Source organism: Musca domestica, unplaced genomic scaffold, assembly GCF_030504385.1.
Source record: "Musca domestica strain aabys unplaced genomic scaffold, Musca_domestica.polishedcontigs.V.1.1 56, whole genome shotgun sequence".
NCBI classification, from domain to species: Eukaryota; Metazoa; Arthropoda; class Insecta; order Diptera; family Muscidae; genus Musca; species Musca domestica.
The window spans coordinates 3,744,917-3,771,030 of NW_026712356.1; the positions used below are offsets into that span (position 1 = coordinate 3,744,917).

General features: G+C 35.2%; 1 protein-coding gene across 8 annotated transcripts in view; it reads left to right on the forward strand.

Annotated features, from left to right (window-relative positions):
- LOC101895503 (oxysterol-binding protein-related protein 8) overlaps nucleotides 1-24,643 on the forward strand; it is a 74,405-nt gene extending 49,762 nt beyond the window's left edge. For 4 of the 8 annotated variants that reach the window (XM_020038824.2, XM_059128657.1, XM_059128656.1 and 1 more), the window contains 10 exons: nucleotides 5,023-5,081; nucleotides 9,880-10,026; nucleotides 18,002-18,233; nucleotides 18,306-18,536; nucleotides 18,692-19,171; nucleotides 20,066-20,238; nucleotides 20,372-20,553; nucleotides 20,657-21,521; nucleotides 21,591-21,910; nucleotides 23,545-24,643. In XM_020038824.2, the coding sequence (XP_019894383.1) occupies nucleotides 5,023-5,081; nucleotides 9,880-10,026; nucleotides 18,002-18,233; nucleotides 18,306-18,536; nucleotides 18,692-19,171; nucleotides 20,066-20,238; nucleotides 20,372-20,553; nucleotides 20,657-21,521; nucleotides 21,591-21,910; nucleotides 23,545-23,782 (2,927 nt within the window). In that variant the 3' untranslated portion in view covers nucleotides 23,783-24,643. Of the gene's footprint in view, nucleotides 1-1,961; nucleotides 2,218-4,767; nucleotides 5,082-9,879; nucleotides 10,027-18,001; nucleotides 18,234-18,305; nucleotides 18,537-18,691; nucleotides 19,172-20,032; nucleotides 20,239-20,371; nucleotides 20,554-20,656; nucleotides 21,522-21,590; nucleotides 21,911-23,544 lie in introns of those variants that run through there. The other 4 variants (XM_011296579.3, XM_005189211.4, XM_059128659.1 and 1 more) reach the window with 3 other exon arrangements.
- The last annotated feature ends 1,471 nt before the right edge of the window (nucleotides 24,644-26,114 follow it).

Here is a 26,114-nt window from a genome sequence, read left to right on the forward strand (position 1 = left end):
CTCCGGTGAGAAAACATTCGTTGTAAAACAGTTTGTAAACAATCAAAATGATCGGATTTACTTGCCAAAGAGGGCACCTTCGGTTGGCCACCAGAACTCAAGCGCCGGACATGGTGATGGTGTGGGCCGCCATAACAGCCGGTGGTCGCTTTCAGCTCGTATTAATCGACCGTGGCATCAGAATAAATACTGAATATTATCGCGAAAATATTCTGGAGGGTGTATTAAAACCTTGGCCACGCAAACATTTTGGCCGCAATCTTGGACATTCCAACAGGACTCAGCACGCGCCACCCAAGAATGGTTAAAATGAGGTTCTTCGCTTAATTTCCAGCGCACAATGGCCACCAAAATTTCAGGATACCAATCCGTTGGACTATTGTATCTGGAGTATTTTGGAAAGCAAGGTTGGCACTAAAAATACCAAAGTGTCGATCACCTCAAGCAAGCGCTTCGTCGAGAATGGGCCGAAATACCGCAGAGCAACATTCGGGAAACGTGTGACGGTTCCATTGGCCGTTTGAAGGCCATAATTCGTGCCAAAGGTAACCAAGGAACTCTTTAGTTCTTTTGAGTCTATTTTCTTTCTATTGCGCTAAAAGTTCTTGCACTTTTTGGAATTTCAATGGCTTTACCCCGAGCTCATTTTCCTTTTACAACCATTTTCTTGACGTCGGACTACGCTACCAGAATCACGGTAACGAGCTATAGAACGAGACACAAAATATTTGGTTTTCCAGCCAAATATAAAGAAATCACACTATCACGTTTGAATTCCATCACGAATAACTTTTTTCTGGAAAGTTCTCGCAAAAATGTTTTTTACGCTTGTAAACAATATAATGAGCTGTCACTGGAATAATTGTAACAGCTCTCGGACGAGTGGCTTAGAAATGACAGCAGTCGAAAGTTGATTGCTGTTTTTTCATCTCACCCTTTATTTTATATTCGTTTTATTCGGTCTGCTATAATCTAATAAAAAGTTCATTCATTTTGTAAGTTTTTCAAAGAGAGAACAAATGCTATTATATACGTTTCTATAGACAGAAGAGCCAGTATTAGACTTTGATCTACAGAAGCGAAGTACAGAATATTTCCAAATATACCAATATGTATATTTTAATTTCAACGTGCCATCCTATTGTACATTTATTTTCTCTGTAATCAAAATGTTCAAGTGTTTGTTTTGATTTTAATAATAAAAATTTACACTTTGTCATCAGCGCCAGCAACATGTTTGCTGTTGTTGCTGTGACGACTCTCACACTCTCTCTCTCTCTCTAACGTGAATATTTGATGTGTATAAATTACAAAAACAAATATCGAGCACAGATTCAATTAATACGTCATATGTGAGATTTTTTCGCTGTCAACTTTTTTTTTATTTAGATATTTTTGTTGTTGACTTTTTTGTTTGTGGGATTGTTGTGGTGACGATTGCAACGTCACTCATCAACTAAGAAAAACGCGATCGCAAAGAAGCGACTCAGTGAGACTGTCAGCTAGTAGTAGGTGAGTGAGTAGAAAGAAAAAAAAAAACAAAATCAAAGCATGGCGATTTTGTCGTTTGAGGAGAGTCTTAAGGCCTCAATCTAATGTGTGTAGTTAGAGTCGTTATTGTTGTTGACAGTGTACGCTTGCTGGCCAACGAAATAGAGAATTTTGATATATACCCAGTTACCGCGTCTTTTGTGTTGTCGTCCCATTAATATTGTTATTGGTTTGAGTTTTCTCAACCACTGTGGCAGCGTTTTAGTTGTGTCCACAGCGTTTTGTTAAAATTGGATATTTCGAATATCTCAATCAGTTTATGAGTGTTCATGTCGCAAATAACACACAGCTAAAAATTTCGCGTCGTGAATTCGTCGGGTCTGCACGCGTTTCAAACGATCAAGCGAATAGATATTAAACGCGTAAATTTCAAAAAAAAAAAAAAACAAAATTATAAACGGAAAATATTTAATAATTCATGTTTAAATGGAATTCATAATGCGTTCTAATCGATTGACGAATTGAAGCACAAAAAAAAAAAACAAAAGCAATGGAAAAATATACAAAATCGTTGGTGTGATTAAACAAATTTTCAAACAGCAACAACAAAAGTCAAATATAATAAACGACATTATAATAAATTGAAAAAAAAAATGTCAAAATGCTTGTGAAAAAAATAAAACGATTTGTGTAAAAAAAACGAAACAAAAATAAATCACTGCTACAGTGAGTGCAATTTCGATGATGGATTATTAATGTTTGACAGCGATCTAGGGCTAAATTCGACTACACATTCCACAATGAGCGATCGTAACGACAAAACCTCCCTCTTCCGTAGATCATAGGACGTTTTTTATATTTGCGATTACTGTATACGAGGGTCTTAAACCGGCTGTAAAAGCCAAATACTCTTACTTCGATATACCTAGAATAGGTGTAGGCTTCACTTTTTAAAAATTATTTTTTCTAAAACGATTCTCTCTTTTTTTCAAAGCCAAATTTTAATAAAAAGATGTAAAAGGAAACGCAATTATTGTGCGTTTTCTCTTCATTTTTGCCTGCAAGGTTTTTGAATTTGGGAACGGAGAGCCTTGGAAAACTGGAGGCACGAAATAGTTATATATCTGAAATGCTTCCGAAAGGCATTTATTTGTACCTGTCTGAGTAGAAAATGTGTATGGTCTTTCATCTTTCTAGTTCTTACTAGAGAATGGAAGAGTTTTCATGGGTCTTCTTTAAATAGAAAGCCTTTTATAGGTCATATACAGGGTGAAATGAAAAAAAATTATTTTTTTGTTTTTTACATTTTTTTGAACGAAAGCAAAAAAAAAAAAAAGATTTGTTCGAATTGGTCACCTTTGGCACGAATGGTTGCTCTGCGGTATTTTGGCCCATTCCCGGCGAAGCGCTTGCTTGAGGTGATCGACACTTTGGTATTTTTTAGTGCCAACCTTGCTCTCCAAAATGCTCCAGACACAATAGTCCAACTGATTGGTATCCGGAGATTTTGGTAGCCGTGGAACCTCATTTGGTAACCATTCTTGGGAGGCGCGTGCTTAGTGCGATGGTTCTGAGTCCTGTTGGAATGTCCAAGGTCTGCGGCCAAAATGTTTGCTTGCCCAAGGCTTTAATACACCCTCCAAAATATTTTCGCGATAATATTCGGCATTTATTTTAATGCCACGGCCGATTAATACGAGCGAAGAGCGACCATTTGCTGTTATGACGGCCCACATCATTACCATGGCGGCGCTTGAGTTCTGGTGGCCAACCGAAGGTGCACATTTTCAGCTGACGTATTTGGCAATTAAACACGATCATTTTGTTTGTTTACAAACTGTTGGAATGTTTTCTCATCTGAGAAAACCAAATTCGGCAGTTCACCACTTTCGGCCAAGCGAAGCAACTCTTTAGCTCTAAGCAATTCTTCATCTCTTTTGAGTCTATTTTCTTTCTGTTGCGTTGTAAGTTCTTGCACATTTTGAAATTGCAATGACTTCACCTCGAGCTCATTGTTCAATATTTGCCGAATGGAATATTGCGATATGTTCAGTTCACGAGCCATTTTTCGGCCACTGCGACGCGGTTTTCGATCAAGTCGCTTCTTTACTTTTCGAACCATTTCAGTTGATGTTGCTGTTTTCTTCCGTCCACTTTCTTGACGTCGGGCTACGCTACCAGTACCACGGTAGCGAGCGATGGTACGAAACACAAAAGATTTATTGACATTTAAATGCTGCAGTACTCTTACGATAGCGACTTGTGGTTTTCCAGCCAAATATAAAGAAATCACACTGCCACGCTTAAATTTCATCACGAATAACTTTTTTTCTGGAAAATTCTCACCAAAATGCTTCTGTACGCTTGTAAACAATATAATGAGCTGTCACTGGAATAATTTTAAAAGCTGTAGGCCGAGTGGCTTTGAAATGGCAGCAGTCTGAAGTGGTTGAAGTTTTTTCATCTCACCCTGTATATTAACACAATTTTTTTTCCTCTTCGATTACATCCACGTTTATTTTAGCCAGTCGCAAAAAGTAATTTATGATGAAAAACAAAATGCATTATGTGTAAGAGTAACAACAAAAGCAAACATAACGTAAAAATTTCATTAACAAATTACCCAAAAGAAAACGAAAAAGAAATGATCAAAAAAAGTAACGAGAAAGAAATGAAATCTATTTAAAAAAAATTGTTTCTGTAGACAAACAGACAAAACAAATTTAGACTGAAAATTCGTCTAAAAATTGTCTGCCATTGGTAAATAGAATAGCACACATCAGCCGATGCATTATGACACACGTCTAATAACACCAACAACATCGTTGAAATCCATTTTTCAACATTTATCGGAGACGACAGAAAAAGAAATCCCCAACTATAATCCCCCCTATATTTAAATGTCAACATAACGGCAAACCTTGAAAGAGGAATTGTTTACTATTTGATGTTGTTGTTGGTGTTGTAAAAACAGAAAATATTTGATTTTGCAAAAACTACAATAATTTGCGTGTTTTTTTTTTTCTTCTCTTAAATACATTACTGACCAATGACAAAGACACAAAGATATTTCAAAGAAATACCTGCAAAAAAACATAACATGATTTTTCAACACATGGGGGTAGGAGGGAGAGGTGTACCACGGTCATTACCAACCACCACACCATTATCATCACCACATTCAACAACTATTTTAGTTAATTGGCCGGCCTTTTGTTATTTTTAATTTGAATTTATTTATTTTTTTCTGTTGATTGTTTAAAAAACATTTCTTAGTTAGTGCAAGAAATCGCAGAAGAAGAAATAAACAAACGAAAACTACACATCGCAATACACATATACGCACATGAAGTGTGCCCACAGATACAAACATCCATAGGATGTGTTGATATATTGACAATCTGCCTGTGATACATATAATTTTTTTTTCTAAATTTTCTAAATACTTTTGCTGTGATTTTATAATTTGTGAATTGTGAAGCCAACTTCTTTCTGTGTTACTGACAACGTCAACCATGAAATTCTTTCTAGGCCTTGCCAATTGGACATCCGACAGTCGTGACAAATATGATGGCAATCAAACCGATAAGGTAAGTTCAATGCAGTGTATTTTATTTTGAAAATATATTATTAAAACAGAAAATAGTTCTATACTATGGAAGCATAAACTACTACATCTCAAGGCGTGCATAACTTTTCATCTGCGTAAATCTGTCAACAAACTATTATTATTTGGGAATAAGGTTTTTGGGCGTAGGAGTTTTTATATATAATTCGAATCATTTTTATAGCAATTTGAAAATCTCTTTTATCTTTATCCAAGGTTCATTTAAAATTTGAATTACTTCATTTGAAATCCGAGTGAATTATCGAATTATAGAGCTGCGATGGTGATTGCAGTGGGTAATTTGGCGACAAAGAGACCTACCAATAGGAACAATAGTCTCTACATTTGTTTCACATTTTATATAAAAAAGTTGCGGCAAACAAAGGTAGAAAAAAGTTACTGGTATGGTAAGAAAAAAAATAATATAACTCCTTGAGTTCTACAGATATAAACATGAAAGTTTAATAGAAAATAGAAGTTTCTAACTCAGGGAACTCGTTGTTATACCCTACACCACATTGTGAGTATTATGTCTTTGTGCATTTGTTTGTAGCATCGAGAAGGAAGCGAGATAGACCCATAGTTCCTTTGGATGATTTGTATAGAATCACATTCTGAGTCGATTTATGCATGCCCATCCGTCTGTTCGTCTGTCCATGTATTTTTGTAAACAAAGTTCAGTGAGCATTCATTGTCGAGATAAATTTTTTTCACAAATTCTTTGTTTAGTCCAAGGACGTACGCTATTGGAATTGGGGATAATCGGTCAACATTTAGATATAGCTTCCATATATATCTTGGTCCGATTTACTTTTTATTGCGCACCAAATGTCTAATATCAGTCCAAATTGGATGATCAAATTGAGCCTAGAAATAAGCATGCCAAATTTGGTGGAAATCGGGTCAGATATAGCTATAGCTACGATACATATTGTTTGCATCCGATTTGTTAATTTTGTCCTTCACAGCCGGAATAACGTTATTTGGGAAAATATATCAAATACAGAACAGTGTTTGCTTGTTTGTTCGGGATACCATAGTATTTTGTTGTTGCAGAATGGTCAGGCTTAATCCCTTTATTGTTGTTTCTATAAAAACAACGTTTGTTTATTAGTGGAGAACACGATGGTCATGTCTACTAGGGGGTAAACAATATATCAAATACAGCTAAGAAAAAACTTTTCCAAATTTTATCGAGATCGGTTCAGATTTGGATATAGCTACCATATATGTCTTTATCCGATGTTAAGTTTATTGTGCACCAAATGGTTAATATAAGTCCGAATGCATTAGATTTTGGCACATATGACCGATTTCCGCCTGGAAGAAGTGTGTCGAATTTGGTAAAAATCGGTTAACATATAGCTGTAGCTCCCACATAAATTGTTCATCCGATATGCCATTTTTGTTCTGCACAGTCGTGATATGTACTCTAAACCAACGATATTTGGTGCCAGCAATCAGATACAGCACAGAAAATTTTGTGCTAATTATACCCTACACCACAAGGTGGTCAGGGTATTATGTCTTTGTGCATTTGTTTGTAACAGGCAAAAGGAAACGAGATAGACCCATAGTTCCTTTTGATGATCTGCATAGAATCACTTTCTGAGTTGATTTATGCATGTCAGTCCGTCCGTCCGTCTGTCCATGTATTCTTGTGAACAAAATGCAGGTCGCATTTATTATCCGATTGAGATGAAATTTTCTTTGACCCAAGGACGAACCCTATTGAAATTGGAGATAATCGGTAAAAATTTAGATATAGCTCCCATATATATCTTCGTCCGATTTGCTTTTTATTGTGCACCAAACGTGTAATATTAGCCCGAATAGTGTGCAATTTTGCACATACAACCAAATTAGGCCTGAAAATAAATATGCCAAATTTTATCGAAATCGGTTTAGATATAGCTATAGCTCCCATATATATTGTTCATCCGATTTGTTATTTTTGTCCTCCGCAGCCGTAATATGCACTCTGTAACAACAATATTTGAGGAAATATATCAAATGCAGCTCAGAAATACCTTTGCTAAATTTTATCGAGATCAGTTCAGATTTGGATATAGCTCCCATATATAACTTCGTCCGATTTACCATTTATTGTGCACTAAACGTCTAATATTTGTCCAAGTGGGATGGAATTTGGCACATGCGACCGAATTTAGTCTAGAAGGTAGTATGCCAAATTTGGTGAAGATCGGTTCAGATATAGTTATAGCTCCCATATATATTGTTCATCCGATTTATTGTATTTGTTACCCACAGCCGTAATATGGACTCCGTAACAACGATATTCAGGGAAATATATCAAATACAGCTCAGAAATATCTATGCCAAATTTTATGGAGATCGGTTCAGATTTGGATATAGTTCCCATATATATTTTTATCCGATTTCAAATTAATTTTGCACCAAATGGGCAATACAAGTCCGAATTTAAAAGATACAAATGCTACGGCATATTTAGTCCTTTGAATTTTAAATTATAATTATAATCATAGCGTGTATGATTGAATTCTCCCATAAATAACTTTTAAGTGGAGCTCAACTAAATTAGCAAAGTGGTGTAGGGTATCATAAAATCGGCCCCGCCCGACTTTAGGACTTTCTTTACTGGTTTTATTTGAGATCCGTTTAGGTTTGGATTTAACTCCCATATGTTTTTTTTTCATCAGAGATTACGTTTATGTTGCAAAAAAAAACGTAATATCAGCTCAAATAAAATTTCGGCGAAAATGGGATCCGATATGGCTATAAGTCCGAAATATATGTTTTTATGTCAAAGTCGAAAGGTACAAATACCTCGGTCAAATTTAATGATAGTCACATATATTAGTTCCTTTTGTTTTCAAATTATAACTGATCTAAAGCCATAATACGCATCCAAAAACATTCATTGTTCGTATGATCTACTTCACATAAATTTCCAATTTAAAGGTTAAATTGTTACGGGTAACTCTAATAAATATGAATAGTGGTGTAGGCTATTTTAAAGTTGATCCCGCCCGACTTTTGAACTTTACTTACTTGAGTTTGAGTCTGCCTGTTTCAAAATTTAAGTTCCATAAACTTTTTTTCCAAACTTTAATATAATATGGTTTTCTTTCTATAGAAACCCTATAAAAGGTCTTCTATATAGAAAATGTATTCTTCTATAGAATGTCTTATAACAATGGAAGGCCTGTAAAAGGTCTTTAAAAGTTTTTTCTAGAAGACAAGTATAAGGTCCTCCATCTGTTGAAGTGCTGCCAAGGTGGGGTATAGCGGTTCACTTCTTCTGGCACCTTCCAAAACGTGTCAAACTTTTTAATAATTATATCGCTCATAAAATTCGAAATAAGCATCCAAATTTTACACATCTGAATATGTTTATTAACACAAGATTTGTTGTGAATATAGTACAGGGTGAAATGAAAAACTGTAACCACATCAGACTGCTATCAATTGTAAGCCAGTCGTCCAACAGCTGTTATAATTATCCCCGTGACATCATTTTATATTGTTTACAAGCGTAAAAAATCGTTTTGGTAAAAAATTTCCAGAAAAAAAGTTATTCGTGATGGAATTCAAGCGTGATAGTGTGATTTCTTTATATTTGGCTGGAAAACCACAAGTGGCTATCATTAGAACACTCCAGCATTTATATGTGAATAAATATTTTGTGTCTCGTACCATGGCTCGTTACAGTGATACTGGTAGCGTACCCCAACGTCAAGGAAGTGCCTCGTTTGGCCGAAAGTGGTGAACTGTCGACTTTGGTTTTCTCCGATGAGAAAACATTCGTTGTCCAGCAGTTTATAAACAAACAAAATGATTGTGTTTACTTTCCAAAGAGGTCAGCTGAAAATGTGCACCTTCGGTTGGCTACCAGAACTCAAGCGCCGGCCATGGTGATTGTGTGGGCTGCCATAACAGCCGATGGTCGCTCTCCACTCGTATTAATCGACCGTGGCATCAGAATAAATGCCTAATATTATCGCGAAAATACTCTGGAGGATGTATTAAAGCCTTGGGCACGCAAACATTTTGGCCGCTTCACTGGGAATGGGCCAAAATACCGCAGAGCAACATTTGGGCAGCGTGCGACGGTTTCATTGGTCGTTTGAAGGCCAAAGGTGACCAATTCGAACAAATCTAAAGTTATTCTAAAATTTGATGCTATTTCCGACATTTTTTGCTTTCATTCAATAAAATTAAAAAAAATGTAAAAATGATGGCGTTTGACTTTGTTGCAGTTTTTTCTTCTCAACCTGTATATCTGACTTAGGACAGATATGAAATAGAAAATATTGGCCCACTCCTTTGTTGCCATCCCAATAAAGGGTCAACATTTTAATAATCACAACACAAGGCGGAGGTATAAAGTGTCGGCCAAACAGATTGACACTTTCTAACTTGTTTTTTTATCTATAGAAGTCCTGCGAAACATGTTCTATCTACTGATATTTCATTGATATATGCAGAGGACATTTTTAGGCATTTGCTTTTAATTTCTTCCTTGGTAAGGTCAACAAGTAACGTCCAAAGATTAGAGAAAATCGATCTTGACGTGCACATAATACTAATTCAAATTTTTATTTGTGGCAGTTCCTCGGCCCATACTTCTAGTTTTGTGGTCGGTTATGTGTTTCCAAAGATGTCGTAGTTTAACTTATCTTCCTAACCACAAACCATAGACTAGCTCATTTATATTACTCTGCAAAATTCAATTTTGAAACTCAAATTTTTTATATAAATTAATAATAATATTCTTCCTTTTCTTCCTTTTGACACAGACTCCGGGCGATTCATCGAAACTCAATCGCAAAGAATCGTATAAAGCGCAACGTAAAAATTACCGGCGCGAAAAGAAACGTGTTGCATCGGAATTATTAAATTCATTACAGGATCCTGCTGTGATTGTCTTGGCGGATTGGCTTAAGGTAAGTGTAATGAAGAATAGCAACATATTAAGCACCTATACCAGCACATATGTGTGTGTGTGTGTGTGCCTGTAATTTCCTCTAAGGATGTAATTTAAAATATACATATTTCAAGTTCAGTGGCGCGCGGCTTAAAGTATTAAACAAATTGTAATGACGACGCTGATGATGATAATAATGTAGCTATAAAGGGCGTGGATGGGGAGGTAAACGAATAACGTGACTTTAAATGGAATTGCGTGCGGGCCAGATTGACAGACATGCGGTTTATTATTGTTATTAATAATGACATACATGTATTTATCTGTGTATTTGAAATTTGTTGTGTGTGTGTGTGTGTTTTGTTAGAGTTAAAATATAGGAATTGGATTTTGCAATATTCTATGAAATCTACATGATATCATACAAATGGTCAAAAGTCACTTTTTGAGAACGCAATCTCTATGTTGAAACCATGATTCAGTCCACATTTTTTCACGTAGAGCGTCAAAATTTTAGCAGAACAGCTTGTATTGTGTCTAGGATGGTTAGTATTGAAAATGAGATATATCGGTCCACGTTTTGGTATAGTCCCCACATAACGGTACCTCAGATATTCGGTATTTTGCTGATTTTTGCCACATTTTTTCACAGATTCGTCTAAAAATTGGTATTTATTGGTTATGAAGGGTTCTAACTCCGGTGGCGAAACATTGTATGTATAGGTTAATTTTTTGCTAGAGACCCCATACAACGGTACCTCCTGATATTCGGTATTTTGATGATTTTTGCCACATTTTTCCACGAATATGTCTAACAATTGGTATTTGTCATAATGGATTCTAATGTTTCCTTCACCCTAAGTTCGACCCGGCCGAAATTAATGTTTTTTTTTTACTTGTTATAATTCCATTGTAAAACCTCAAAATATTTGTTGAAGCTTAAAGACATTATGCTGAAACGACATAAAGTTCGCAGCATTTGAGAAATTTTTTAAAACTTTGCACACGTATTGTTATTTAGGGCAATCACGAATATTCTCCGGGAAATTTTCCGTGCTTAAAATTTTTTAAAGAGCAAAAATCTTTTAAAATGTTTACCTTGAAGATGGAAAACATAAATGTATATTGACATTTCAATTTACCCTGTGGTTTCTGAAATAAAAATCTTCAAAAGAGGGAATGGAAAAAAATCCACGTGAAATATTATTTCTTTTTTGTCCTGATTGCCTTTGGAATATGGCATATTTGGAACACTTTAAATCGCTTTAAGTCTAGTTATATCTCCTCTCATGAAGGAAAAAGTCCAAAGTTTCAATTCCAAACGGCCATTGAAACCGTCACACGCTGCTCGAATTTTCGCTCTGAGGTATTTTGGCCCATTCTTCCCGGCGAAGCGCTTGCTTCGGCATTTATTCTGATGCCACGGTCGATTAATACGAGCGGAGAGCGCCCATCGGCTGTTATGGCGGCCCACACCATCACCATGGCCGGCGCTTGAGTTCTGGTGGCCAACCCAAAGGTGCACATTTTCAGCTGACTTCTTTGTATGTTTAGGGCTACTTTGATACCAAAACGTATGCAGTCTAAATATTCGAAACTTCTATGAATGGGGGTATAATAAGTTTGCCTTGGCCAAACCTCGAAATATTCGTCCAAGACGTAGGAAACTATATATAGATATTTCTATCTCGCCGAGCCAAAACTAAAGCAACTGAAATTATAAGGAGAATGAATGCCCTGTAACTTTTTAAAAATTAAGAAAATATGAAAGTTTTTCTTGTTTTAAATTAGGCACTTTATTCACTTTTTAAAAACTTAAAACAAAAAACCAAAATTGATTTTTATATTAAAAATAATGTATGGTAAAGTCAATTAACCCGATTTTGGCTTGGACAAAACAAAAGCAACTCTGTTATACATTCATATGATCGCTCCAATTTCAGTGGTTTTAACTGTTATATTTATCGCTTTTTGTTTCCTTCAACAATTTCGATTGCCATAAATCATATTTGAGAAGTTTTTTAACAACAACTCGTGTTTGTTTCCGATTTTTAAGTACTGCCCAAAAACGTTTAAAAATGGTTAGAAGAAAATACAGTACATGGATAAAATAGAAAAATTATCAGGGACTATGAAAACAAGCTATCGCAGAAAATGATTTCCGAGAAATATTTCATAAGTATTTCTGTGATTTCTCGTATACTAAGTCGGTTTTATAAACCTGGATCAGTAGTAACAGTTTATAAAGTATGAAGGACATGAAAAACTTCAGCCCGTACTGAACAACAAATTGTGAGAGAAATAAAAAACTACCATTGAAGAGTTTAACTGAATTTGTGAGAGAGCTATCATTGGATATAAGTTTGAGATCAGTGCATAGTCTAGTAGTGGCAGCTGGTCTTCATGCCCGTAAGCCATCAAAAAAGCCATTTATATCTGGAAAAAAACAGAAAGCCAGGATGGATTAATTGGAATCCAGCTCAATGGAAAGACATTTTATTTTGGGATGAGTCTTCGTTTAATATTAAAGGCTCAGACATGAAAAATTTTACGGTGAGAAGGCCAAAAAATGAAAGACTCAAGTCGCAGTGTTGCAAGGGTACAGTGAAGCATGAGGGAGGGTCAAAAATGGTGTGGCGCTGTTTTTCTTTTTATGGACTTGGACCTATCCATGAAATAAAGGAAGGCATGGATCGGTTTGTTTACAAAGATGTGTTGGACATCACATTGTTCCCTTTCGCTGAGAAAAATATTCGGCTAATTTGGGTGTTTCAGCATGACAGTGATCCCAAACATGCATCAAAACTTGTTAAAGATTGTTTGCGGGAGTCAAAAATCGATGTTTTGTAATTGCCGGCACAATCATCTAACCCAAACCCCATAGAAAACCTTTGGAGTATCGTAGACAGGAAGATCAATCGAGATTCGGAAACAAATAAACACAAAATTTTCCAAAGAATTCAGGGTACCAGGGAAAGCATACCTAAGGATCAAATTGAGAGTGTTATAGATTCAAGGCTTCGTAGGTGTGCAGCTCCTATCAAAAATAATGGATGCTATCGACTACTAGCCAAAATTTAATTATTTTAAAATCAAAAAGTTGCTTTAGTTTTGACCAAGCAAAAATTGGGTCATTTTAGTTTTCCATATATTATTTTTCATTCAAAATTATTTTTGTATTTTTATTTTTAGTTTTTCAAAAGTGAATTAAGTGCCTCATTTAAAAGTGGAAAAATAATTACGATTTTTTTATTTTTGTAAAAGTTACAGGGCATTTATTGTCCTTGCGATTTTAGTTGCTTTAGTTTTGGCCACCAGTGTATGTTGGTTCGTTAATATATGTTTGTGGGGTTAAGATTAGAATAGAAGCCTATTGTTGGAGAAGACTATCGCAATATATAACGGAATTACAATGAACCAGAAACCGAAAAAATCTTAATTTTGTAAAAAAAGGCAGAAATTTCTATTAAATCGCAAATATTTTCAATTCCAGCGAAATCACAAATACACGAAAATTTCACTTCTGATGATGCTGATATCGCATATATAGCAAACTATATACAAACTCATGTATCAATAAAGGGGATATTAGTTAGGACGTTTATGACTCAAGAACGGCTGGACGGATTTCGACAATTCTCACCCTTTTGGCAGAAAAGAATAAAATATAGAAAAATCGCATAGAAAGAGTATATTTCTGTAACATTTTGTCATATATATTTCATTTTTGTCAATTTTTTTCAATTTGTCCTACAATATTGAATTTTACCTTTTTGAATTTTTTTACCTGATATACAATGTTTTGGGGGTATTATATTCAGATAGCAATTATAGTTCGATCTTTACGAAATTTTACGAGGGGAAGGATTAGGGTCAGAATAGAAGCCGCTTTAAAGGGTTTAAAAGGGACTAAAAAACTAAAAATTGTCTAGATTTTGCAGTACCCCTACAGTTCTCAACTAAGGACCAATAGATATGGATTTTTTTTATGAGGTTAGAGTTCAGCGCAGCGCTGAAGCCTAGCATTTTGAATGACCATCGGATACAATTTACATACGCGACAGAATCATCGTAGGCCTAGTGTATCTATTGCAACTGCTTCTTAGTTATTTATTTTTATAACTTACATTCATTTTCATTATTCATTTCAAATATTATTTTTGTTTTTTTTATTTTGACTTAACGCTAATATTCGCACCTCAGCTCACAATACAAGTGAATAAATTGTTCATTGTATGGATGGACACTGATCATAACAATTTAGTTTTATTCATATCCAAAACACTTTAATTTGTTTAGAAAATATTTTCAGTATTGAATTGTCTCGTCGTTGGTCGAACAATTCATTAACGCTTTCGATCAAATTGATTGGCATTTCAATTCCACAAAAAGAGCAACCACACAACATTTATACGAATATCTTTATACACACACACAAGTCGGTCGAATGGTTTATTTGTTGTTTTGTAGTGTAGTGTAAAACGAGGTGCGTTTTAGGAGATTCATTGGCTTGTATATACATAATTTAGTAATGCGGCACATTTCAAAAATATTCATTGTGACCTTTATGCAGAATTTTAAGATTCTAGCTTAAATTTATAAAATGTAAGTTCCACGACACAGTTTTTTTTTTAATTTTTGTACGAATTTCCAAAAATATTCTCGAACAGAATGAATTGCGATGAAGTTACAAGATGTACTATATCAAATTATTCGTGGTTTCTCCCCTTTAAAGCTTACAAAAAAACCAAAATCTCTTACAGAGTAAGCTCGCTTCTGGTTAAATTTGACGCATTGTAGCATTTTTACATTTTTTGAAATTGACCTAGACTTTATTTTGAATTCTGAAAACTCATAAAATTTCTAGCAGGAGAAAAGAAACCGATTTAATCCTTTTCACCCTGCACAATTTCTCCGGCCATAATCTCAGAAATATGCCGTTAAAATACTCGCATTTTTCCAAGTGTATTGCGCTGCTATTACTTCACATTCAAAACAATCACTAAGTGACCGGGTGCTAAATGTTTGCTACTTTAGAAATTTTTTCGCACTCTATTTGTACTCGGTTAGATGAGAAGTTGAGATAAGCGAAATTAGTAAATAAATGTTTTAATTTTGGAAATTGTTGATAATTGACCAAGTGCATTGCGATACGAACAAATGTCTACGATTGTTTACTTAGTTCATTGCTTTATTTTTTCACACCCATAGACTGTTTGAATATATTATGGAGAATTAATTAATAATATTAATATCATAGCAATTAATGGGAGACAGTCAAAATAAGACAAGAAATACTGTAATTTTAGTATTTGGGAACATAGTTTAAAATGCTTTCTTTAAAAAAATGTTTATTCAGTTGTCCACTTCTGAATTTTAGGTAAAATAAGTCGTTACATTTTCATGAAATTGTATACGATTTGATATGACCCTGCAATTTGCATGACCTTTAAAAATTAATTGGACACTGTGGTCAAACCCTCGAAATAACTTAAATTAAGAGGTACATTTACAGGGTGAGATAAAAAACTGCAACAAAGTCAATCGCCAAAATTTTTACATTTTTTTTTTAATTTTATTGAATGAAAGCAAAAAATGTCGGAAATAACCTTTGGCACGAATTTTGGCCTTCAAACGGCCAATGAAATCGTCACACGCTGCCCGAATGTTGCTCTGCATTATTTTGGCCCATTTCCGGCGGAGCGCCTGCCTGAGGTGATCGACACTTTGGTTATTTTTAGTGCCTTGCTTTCCAAAATACTCCAGACACAATAGTCTAACGGATTGGTATCCGGAGATTTTGGTGGTCATTGTGGGCTGGAAATGAAGCGAGGAACCTCATTTTGTAACCATTCTTGGGTGACGCGTGCTGAGTGCGATGGTGCTGAGTCCTGTTGGAATGTCCAAGGTCTGTGGCCAAAATATTTGCGTACCCAGGGCTTTAATACACCCTCCAGAATATTTTCGCGATAATATTCGGCATTTAATCTGATGCCACGGTCGAATTATACGACCATCGGCTCTTATGGCGGCCCACACCATCACCATGGCCGGCGCTTGAGTTTTGGTGGCCAACCGAAGGTGCACATTTTAAGCTGACCTCTTTGGCAAGTAAACGCGATAATTTTGTTTGTTTACAAATTGCTGGACAACGAATGTTTTCTCATCGGAGAAAACCGAATTCGGCAGTTCACCATTTTCGGCCAAGCGAAGCAACTCTTTAGCTCTTTTGAGACTATTTTCTTTGGTGAGGTGTAAGTTCTTGCACTCTCTGGAATTTCAATGGCTTTACCCGGATCTCATTTCCCAATATTTGCCGAATGGAATATTGCGATATGTTCAGCTCACGAGCCATGTTTCGGCTATGGCGACGCGGGTTTCGATCAAGTCGCTTCTTTACTTTTCGAACCATTTCTGCTGATGTTTCTGTTTTCTTCCGCCCACTTTCTTGACACGTCGGGCTACGCTACCAGTATCACGGTAACGAGCGATGGTACGAAACACAAAAGATTTATTGACATTTAAATGCTGGAGTGCTCTTACGATAGCCACTTGTGGTTTTCCAGCCAAATATAAAGATATCAATTTCAATTCCATCAAAATTAAAAAAATCGAACATTTATTTTCCATTTTATGCAAATTGTTATTAGTAATCAAATTTCTAACTATTTACGGGGGAGGTACAAGATGCGGTGGACCGATATCTATTTTCATCACACCAGATCTTGTATTAACAGAAATATTGGTTTGTGTGACATTTAAACAGAATCGGATGCGTATTTCGCATTTTATAAGCGTTTCGATTTTTCAAAATGTTGACACTTTTCTGGAGGTGGTACCAGAAGGAGTGGACCGATATCTATCATCTTCACCCCAGATCTTGTGTTAACAGAAATATTGGGATGTTTGCAATTTGAAGAGAATCGGTTGCTTATTATTTTGAATTTTATGAGCGTTTTGTTATTCAAAACGTTGATTCCTTTGTGGGGGAGGTACCGGAAGAATTGGACCGATATATCCCATCTCCATACCAGATTTCGTGTTAATAGAAATATTGGGATGTGTGAAATTTGAAGACAATTGGAAGCCAAATTCGCATTTTATGAGAAATAAAATTATTTAATATGTTGGCTCGTTCTGTAGGAGATACCAGAAGGAGTGCACCGTTATATCTGATCTTGTGAAAATAGAAATATTGTGATGTGTGAATTTTGAAGACATAGAATGCTTTTTTTTTTTTTGCATTTTATTTGAGATACAATTATTCAAAAATTTGATCACTTTTTGAGGAGGTATTAAAAGGGGTTGGCCGATATCTGCCATCTTCACAACATATATTATGTTGATGGAAATATGGGGGCGTGTGAAATTTAATTTTAATGTTGACCTTTTGTTGGGGAGGTATCAGAAGGTGTTGGCCGATATCAGCCATCATCACACAAGATCTTGTTTTAGTAAAAATATTGGGATGTGTGAATTGTTATGATGAAATAGAATCGGGCTTTTATTTCTCATTCTATAACAGTTGTAATTATTTAAAAATTTGACCCTTTGTGGGGGAGGTACTTGATGAAGTGGATCGATATCGGCCATGTTTGCACCTGGCCCAGAACTGATATAAACATTAGGATTTGCTATGTTTGCACAAAATCTGATTACTATTCCTTCTTTTATGAGGTAAATTATTTTGTGTAAAAATTTGGACTATTTGTGGGGGAGGTACCAGAAGCAGTGGACCGATGGTCAACATCCGAGCTTGTTCTAAGTTTTACAACAATATTATGATGTACGAAGTTTGGACCAAATCGGAGACTACTTTCTAGAGTTATCGTGCGCACCAGTCAGCCAGACATTTTAAACATCATAATTTTATATTTAGATCAGAACATTTGCAATTTAGCTTGTTTTAATATTTCAAAACATTAGCCTTTGGTGTCTCTTCATATTTGATTATTTTCAAAGATTTTCATATTTTTTTCAATTATTTTACACAGGTTCGTGGAACTTTAAAATCATGGACCAAACTATGGTGCGTCCTAAAACCCGGACTATTGTTGCTATATAAAAGTCCAAAAGTGAAAAGTAGCCATTGGGTCGGTACAATACTGCTGACATCGTGTCAAGTCATTGAGAGGCCAAGCAAAAAAGATGGATTCTGCTTTAAACTATTTCATCCTTTGGAACAATCGATTTGGGCACCCAGAGGACCGGACAAGGAAACCATAGGTATGTTCAGTAGATAAATATTTTTAAGAAAATTTAGAATTTAAAATGTATGTTTTATTTTTCGCTTTACAGGTGCTGTGGTACAACCTCTGCCAACGGCTTATCTAATTTTCAGAGCTCCTAGTCAAGCGGCCGGCAAATGCTGGATGGATGCCTTGGAATTGTCGTTAAGATGTTCCGGTCTATTATTACGTTCAAATTCTTCTCCGGGACCCAATCAACAACCCGGTGCAATAGAGGCTTCAATTTCCCACGAGACCCAATGGTCGGAGGCTGATTATGAAAAGCATTTCAATGATCAAGGTAAGCTGTTCCCAAGCCTTTTAATGTTTGCATTTATGTTCTTTGCTGATGTTATTAGTTTTGCAAATGTTTGTACTAAATTTTGAATTTTTCCAAATTCCACAAAAAAACTCCTCCCCTCCCCCCAAAAAAACTACTAACACTTAACTCCCAAGACAAAGATAAATTTCCCAAAATACAGCGTAAGTCACAACAACAACAACAATCACAGCAATATCTCACAGTACCAACAACAACGGATGACGGTGGTAGCACCGATACCAGCATCTATCATCCATCACGTTCGCAAACACCACTGTTACAACAACTCTATCTAACCATGACCCATTGGGAACGGGTTGTTGCCGCCAATGCCCATCAATTGAAAAAAGCCAAACATTTACCGAAACTACGTAGATCCAAAAATAATATCGATTTCAGTGATGTCTCTAGCGTTGAAAACTCACCCAGAAAAACGCCACACGACTCATTGAAGTTCTTGAAGAAACGTCGAGGGACATTGCTGAAATCGTCGTCGTTGCGTTCGATTCGAAAATCAACATCCAGCTCTTCCGATGAAGAGGATTTGAAAACGATAATATCAACGCGTCAATTAAGTTCGAATGGATCGTCGAGGCCAGTTAGTGCACCACCGGGTATTTTGAAAAGATAAATTCTAAAAAAAAACAAATTTTAAATTCTTTTCTGCTTGTTGATACATTTTGTAGAAATGGCTAAATGGCATTGGATCAATTCAAAAATCATTTTTTTTGGGAGGATATCATTTGTGAGGATATAGAAAGAGAATAACGGAATAGCTCAACAAAAAATATTAAACTTAAATATTTATTTGACAATTGTAGTTGGAGCCATCAACATACCTTCCTAATCATCAAGGAATACACAATTGGGAACCAATATTAAATACTTTTGCAGGGAATAAAGCTACCAACCAGGAAATAAAAATAAAAAATTGCATCTCACGCAAAGTCATATACAATGTCAAATGTTGTAACCACCAATTGGAAGAGTGTCCTTAGTAAATGAACAAATCTATTTGTCAAGGAAAAGCAAAAATATATAACATATTTCTCGAGAAAGACTGAAAAACATGGACTACAATAATGAAAATGGGGACTACAAAGACAGGAAAAATATCTTTTCTATATAGAGTACAAATTTTGTCCTCAGAAACTTTTTTAATTCCAAAAATAATTGCCATAACACAATAAGACGATTTCTTAACCAACAGACTTATATATCTTCAATACTCCATTGTTTTGTATACGTTCTAAAGTCCCTTATGTGTCCAGCTAAACACGGAAGCTTTTGACCCAATTTTGTCGTTGCCACGCATGTCAATACAGCCTTAACTCCTTCCAAAAATACAATAGATTACAGAACACATTCACATGTATTCTCCATATACGTATTATTCATTTTGTTCGCCTTGTAGTTGAAATTGTCATAATGTAAACCCTAAAAAATTACCATATTTACAATTTATGTTATAAAAGTCGATTCTCGACTTTTTACTTATTTACCTCTAGATCTGGATGCGGACAGTCAAACAGAGGCACCAGCCGGCGTTATGTCGGGTATAGATACTGATTCTGATTCCGATGGCAACGATAATGCTGTAGATAATCAATTGCAAGTGATTGACAATGAGGAGCCAGTGGAAACTCCCTATATTCCAGCACCGGAAGAGGAATTAAATACGGTAAATATAAAAGAGACACAAATTCAGAAAATTTCATTGAAGGAAACGCCCTCGCTTCTCGATAACTTCAATGAAACTCTCCCTATCTGATAATGCGTTTCAAATGTTAATAACACATTTTTCTATTTCACAGACAAGCGGCGAACAAGTGGAAGAATTGGCAGAAGAGAATAAAAGTTTAATTTGGTGTTTGGTAAAACAAGTCCGTCCAGGTATGGATTTAAGTAAAGTGGTATTACCCACATTTATTTTAGAGCCACGCTCATTCTTGGATAAACTAGCCGATTCATATTATCATGCTGATATTCTATCAAGGTATGTTAATGATAGCCATTGAACTTATATCGGATTCCCCCTGGTCTATCAACAATTTCTCACCTTGAATTTTAATAACGGATTCACTTCTTAATTTCCATAGGGCCGTCCTTGAAGATGATCCATTCACCCGCATGAAACTGGTTGTACAATGGTATCTATCTGGTTTCTATAAAAAACCCAAAGGTCTCAAGAAACCCTACAATCCCATTTTGGGTGAAACCTATCGCTGCTATTGGGAACATGAGAATGGTAGTCGCACTTATTACATTGCTGAGCAGGTCTCACATCATCCACCAATATCGGCATTTTATGTGACCAATCGCCAAGAAGGTTTCTGCATTAGTTGTTCCATCTTGGCCAAATCGAAATTTTATGGCAATAGCACTTCAGCGGTGCTAGAGGGTGTGGCTACGCTAACTCTGTTGCCACGTGGCGAAAGTTATACACTAACCACACCTTATGCCCATTGCAAAGGTATTCTCATGGGTACTTTATCTATGGAACTGGGTGGCAAGATAAATATCGAATGTGAGAATACGGGCTACAAGACGGAACTTGAATTCAAGCTGAAACCTTTTTTGGGCGGTGCTGATAGTACTAATGTAGTAGCGGGTAAAATACGTCTTGGTAAAGAGACATTGGCCACAATCTCGGGCCACTGGGATGCTGAGATGCGTATTAAAGATACGAAAACGGGTGAAGATACCACACTATTTGCAGCAACTAAGGACACAATGAGGAGGCGTCTGAAACGTTATGTTGTGCCAATTGAATCACAGTTTCCTAATGAATCGGAACGTTTGTGGAATTTGGTGTCGGCCGCCATTAGACGTGACGATCAGATTGGTGCTACCGAGGAGAAAACCGTTCTGGAAGAGTCCCAGCGTAATGCTGCCAAGGAACGTAAAGCAACACTTACGGAATGGGAACCAAAACATTTCCAACAAGACATTATTACCGGCAAGGTGGGTTAGCCTTTTTATGACAAAATATACAAAAATAAAGTCATTTTTTTACTCTATCTCTGTTTTTAGTGGATCTACAAATATGCCGATCTACGTCCATGGGATCCTCGCAATGATGTCAAACAATATGAATGGGATTATAAGGTATTAACAAAGACCCGACATCAAGCACCGATGGTACGAACTGCAAGCATTGTTAGTGTCGATCCAATGCATGTGATACGCAATTGTGCTTCTGAACAAAGACAATCATCGTTGGCCATCATGAAGGCTAAACGTAAAAATAAGAAACTATCGAAACTATCATCAAATGATCCAAATAATTCAGATTCAAGTCAATCCCAAGAAGATCTTAATGACCAAGCTGTATCATCACACACTGTCAGAAAGTAAGTAGCAGGATACAATAAATTGTATTACATCTCTATCAGAAGGGTATATTAAAAAAAAAACCTAGAAAAGAAGAGAGTAACAAAGCCTTCACGTGGGTATATAAAATAACTGGATTTAAATGTTGTTATTCATTTTTTATGAAGACTCAAAACCCTTTGAAATATGCAAAGTAGATTCTAGTATAATTCAATCTGCCAAATACAAAAATATCGATATAGATTGAAATGCATTTTAAATTGTCAATGTAAGTCAAGCCAAATGATTTTCTGACTTCTTAAAAAAAAGTTCACAATTACAGAAAACATTATCTTTGTAACTGCCCGAACCGTATACCAGGCTAGCGTTTATGATAATTCCCTAAGAGAATTTCTAGTTCAGTAAAAGTTTTCACATCAAAATATTTTTCATAAAACTTAGATCGAGTTCGAAGAAGAAAAATATCGGTTGATACAGTTGAAATTTCGAATAATCACAAGTGGAAAAATTGATAATGTTGGTTCACTCCTTCAATAAGGGTACATTCATCGCCCTCCTTTCTTACCTTTTTCTATGAGGTGACAGTAAAATCAAAGGCTTTTTCATTATACCCTCAGCCATATGGCTAGAGAGGGTATATATCATTTGATACGGTCAAAACGTGACTAGTCGAAATAACGGTTTTAGACCCTAGGTCTAACCCTCTTTGGACCAAATCTTTTTCAGGACATTTGGAGTCGATCCAGCGATGTCCGTCCGTCCGTCTGTCTGGCTGGTAAGTTCGGAGATGGGCTATATCGGTCCACTCCTTCTTGTACCTCCCCCACAAAAGGTCGAAATTTTAAAAATATATATTTTCTGCACAGAGAGAGATAATCCGATTTTGTCACAAGTTTGCAAATTCTAATATTTGCGTCAGTTCTAGTTTGGTGCAAAAATGGATAATATCACATTTTTGAATAATTATAACTCTTATAAAATGTGATGTAAGAATTCGATTGTCTTAAAATTTCACACATCCCAATATTTGTATAAACCCCAGATCATAAAAAGCGAAACTAACATCCGATTTCATTCAAGACTTGGCACATCTCAATATTTTTTTGCTACCTGCCCCAAGCGAAGTAAGCATTCAACACTCTTCAAATTTTACAGATACAAACATTTTTGCTAATACAATATCTGTTGTGCAGATGATATATATATATATATATATATATATATATATATATATATATATATATATATATATATATATATATATATATATATCTGTGAACCCCTTCTGGTACCTCACTCACAAAGGGTCACAATTTTCAATACTTTTATCTGTCATAACTTGCGAAACAAGTCAGTGATTCTTTATATCTAAATATATCTCCGGTACGAAATGACCAATATTGGTCCATTCCTTCGGAACCTACTCCGTAAGGGGTTAAACATTTGAATAATCATAACAGAAGTCAAAATATTTTTAAATAATCGTACATTGGCTGAGAGTATACATGTGTCAGCAAAACCGACAGATTCTTTTTAAATTGTTTTAACATTTCATTGATACTTAAATCACTTATTGGAATCCTGAAATCATAAGTCTCTTAAAATCCAATGTTAATTGTTTCAGTTAATTTATTTTACTCTTTTATATTTTCAGATTAATGTTAGCCGTTGACCAGTTAAACAATGCTTTAGACGATCACAAACGTCAACTGGTCATGATCAATGCCAAATTGGAACGTATACAATATGCTCCACCACATCATACCGAACATTCGTCGTCTGTCTGGGGTGTGATAACACGATCCATACCACAGCCATTGGTCATACGAGCTTTAGCTTATGCATTTGCAGCTTTATTAGTAAGCCTTTGCCTAAAGTGGCTTTTAAACTAGTTAACATTATTCAAGAAATCTAACTAAGTTAATACATTATTCAATAAACCACACACACATACTGCATACACGTTTACTACAACAACAACAATATTTAAATGCAAACAAAATTAAACAAAAATATATTTAATTAAAGTCACAAAAAATAAATTCAATGAAAATATATTTTTCATTAATTACTAAGCTTGAACATTTTTCACACAATATTGTCCCAAACATAGTTTTTTCATTAATATATTATCTTTGAAAAAATTGGTGGTTTCAAAAATAATATTTAGATTTTTGACAAAAAAGAGCTAAAACGTTTATGTATTTTTATTATAAATATGTATTTAATTATATGTTATGTATACATATATACTTTAATTATGTATTATATGTTTACATTTTTTATATTTTTAGTTGTGAAAATGTGTAAAATAATTTCATTAATAATTTCTATTTGTTTTCTAGAAAACTAGTTGTAAGCGACGATTTCCAATTTGTTATCCTAATCTATCTCAAGTTATAAATTCTTTTATATGTACATTTACTTATTTATACATATGTTTGTTTGTATGTATTTTAACGCCTTAGCTTCCGGTTATTGAAATCATTCGCTCTATTTTCCCGTTGAAACAAACAAATATATATATATATTTAAAATGCCATTTAAAATATAAAGTTTATAAGCACTTGGCACCTTGATGAAATGATAAACAATCAATAATTTTTTTTAATAATCACTTTGAATTTAAATAACTTTTGAATTGTACATTTTAAGATTAAAAAGAAAAAAACTTATGTAAAAATACACTGTTATACTTATTTAATTCGGTTACACAATTCCAAAATTCTTTAATAAATTCCTATTCCAATTTAGATGTTGCTTTATGATTGCATTAAGTATAAAGAAAGGTATGTATTGAAATATTTTGATTGGGTTAAGGATTCAACTCTCAAAGATTTGAATAATTCGTATTGTGTGATTCTATATAAATAATGTTTTCTCGAGTTTTACCGTTTGTGATATTTTTTTCTTTAATTCCTATTTTCACTTTATAACTGCATTGAGAATAAATAAAGGTAGGAATTGACAAATTTTGGTTGGATTAAGGGTAACATCCTCTACGAAGGTGCACATTTTCAACTGACCTCTTTGGCAAGTAAACAGGATCATTTTGTTTGCTTACAAACTGCTGGACAACGAATGTTTTCTAATCGGAGAAAACCAAACTCGGCAGTTCACCACTTTTGGCCAAGCGAAGCAACTCTTTAGCTCTTTTGAGTCTATTTTCTTTCTATTGCGGTGCAAGTTCTTGCACTTTTTGGAATTTCAATGGCTTTACCCCGAGCTCATTTTTTAATATTTGCCGAATGAAATATTGAGATATGTTCAGCTCACGAGCCATTTTCGGCCATTGCGACGCGGGTTTTGATCAAGTCGCTTCTTTACTTTTCGAAACCTGACTTAAATCTAGTTTGTTTCGGGAACAACTCTAGTTTAGTAAAAACTCCTCGATTTTTTCAAATTTTTTTCCAGAGGTACTTATTTTTTCTTAGGGAAAGGGCCTGGAACCCAAATTTTTGACCCGAAAGCCGGGGTTCAAGACCACTTATCTGTTGTATTCAATATAGAAAGCTTATGAAAATATCTATCCAACAAGTGGTTACACTTTTATTTTTTCTTGGGGGACGGGATATTTGACCCGAAAGTCGGGATTCATGACCCGGACTGGACCCGGATCCACTTATCCATTATAGACAATATAGAAAAGCTTATGAAAATATCTATCCAAAAAGTGGTCACATGATGGTAATTTTTAAGCGGTTCGCATGTTATAGTCAAATTATTGGTTTTTTGGAATCGCACTTTTATAAAAACACAAAAAAATCGAAGAAGGACCCATTTTGGAGGTCAGCAAATTTACGTAAAATTATTGCGGGTGCATCATGTGACCACTTGTTGGATAGGTATTTCCAACGATACCATAAGCTTTCCATATTGTCTATATCGGGTGGATCCAGGTCTAGTCGGGGTCTTGAACCCGGGCTTTCGCGTCAAAAATCTGGGGTCCCAGGTCTGTTCCCTAAGAAACAAATAGTTTCCCGGGATCAGGGTAAAAATACCTACCTCTGGAAAGAATTTCTGACACTTGTATAACATACAAAACCAAATTCTTATGTGGTTGTTGTTACGTTTGTTGTACAACAACACTTGCTGTTACCTGTATTATTCTACCATGGTGTTTGCCCATGGTAAAATTGCGGGAGTTTTTATCCGATTTGAGACGACAAATCGTCGGCGTCTATATCTAAAACGTGGAGAGGCGGCTGGGTGCCGCCGTTACAG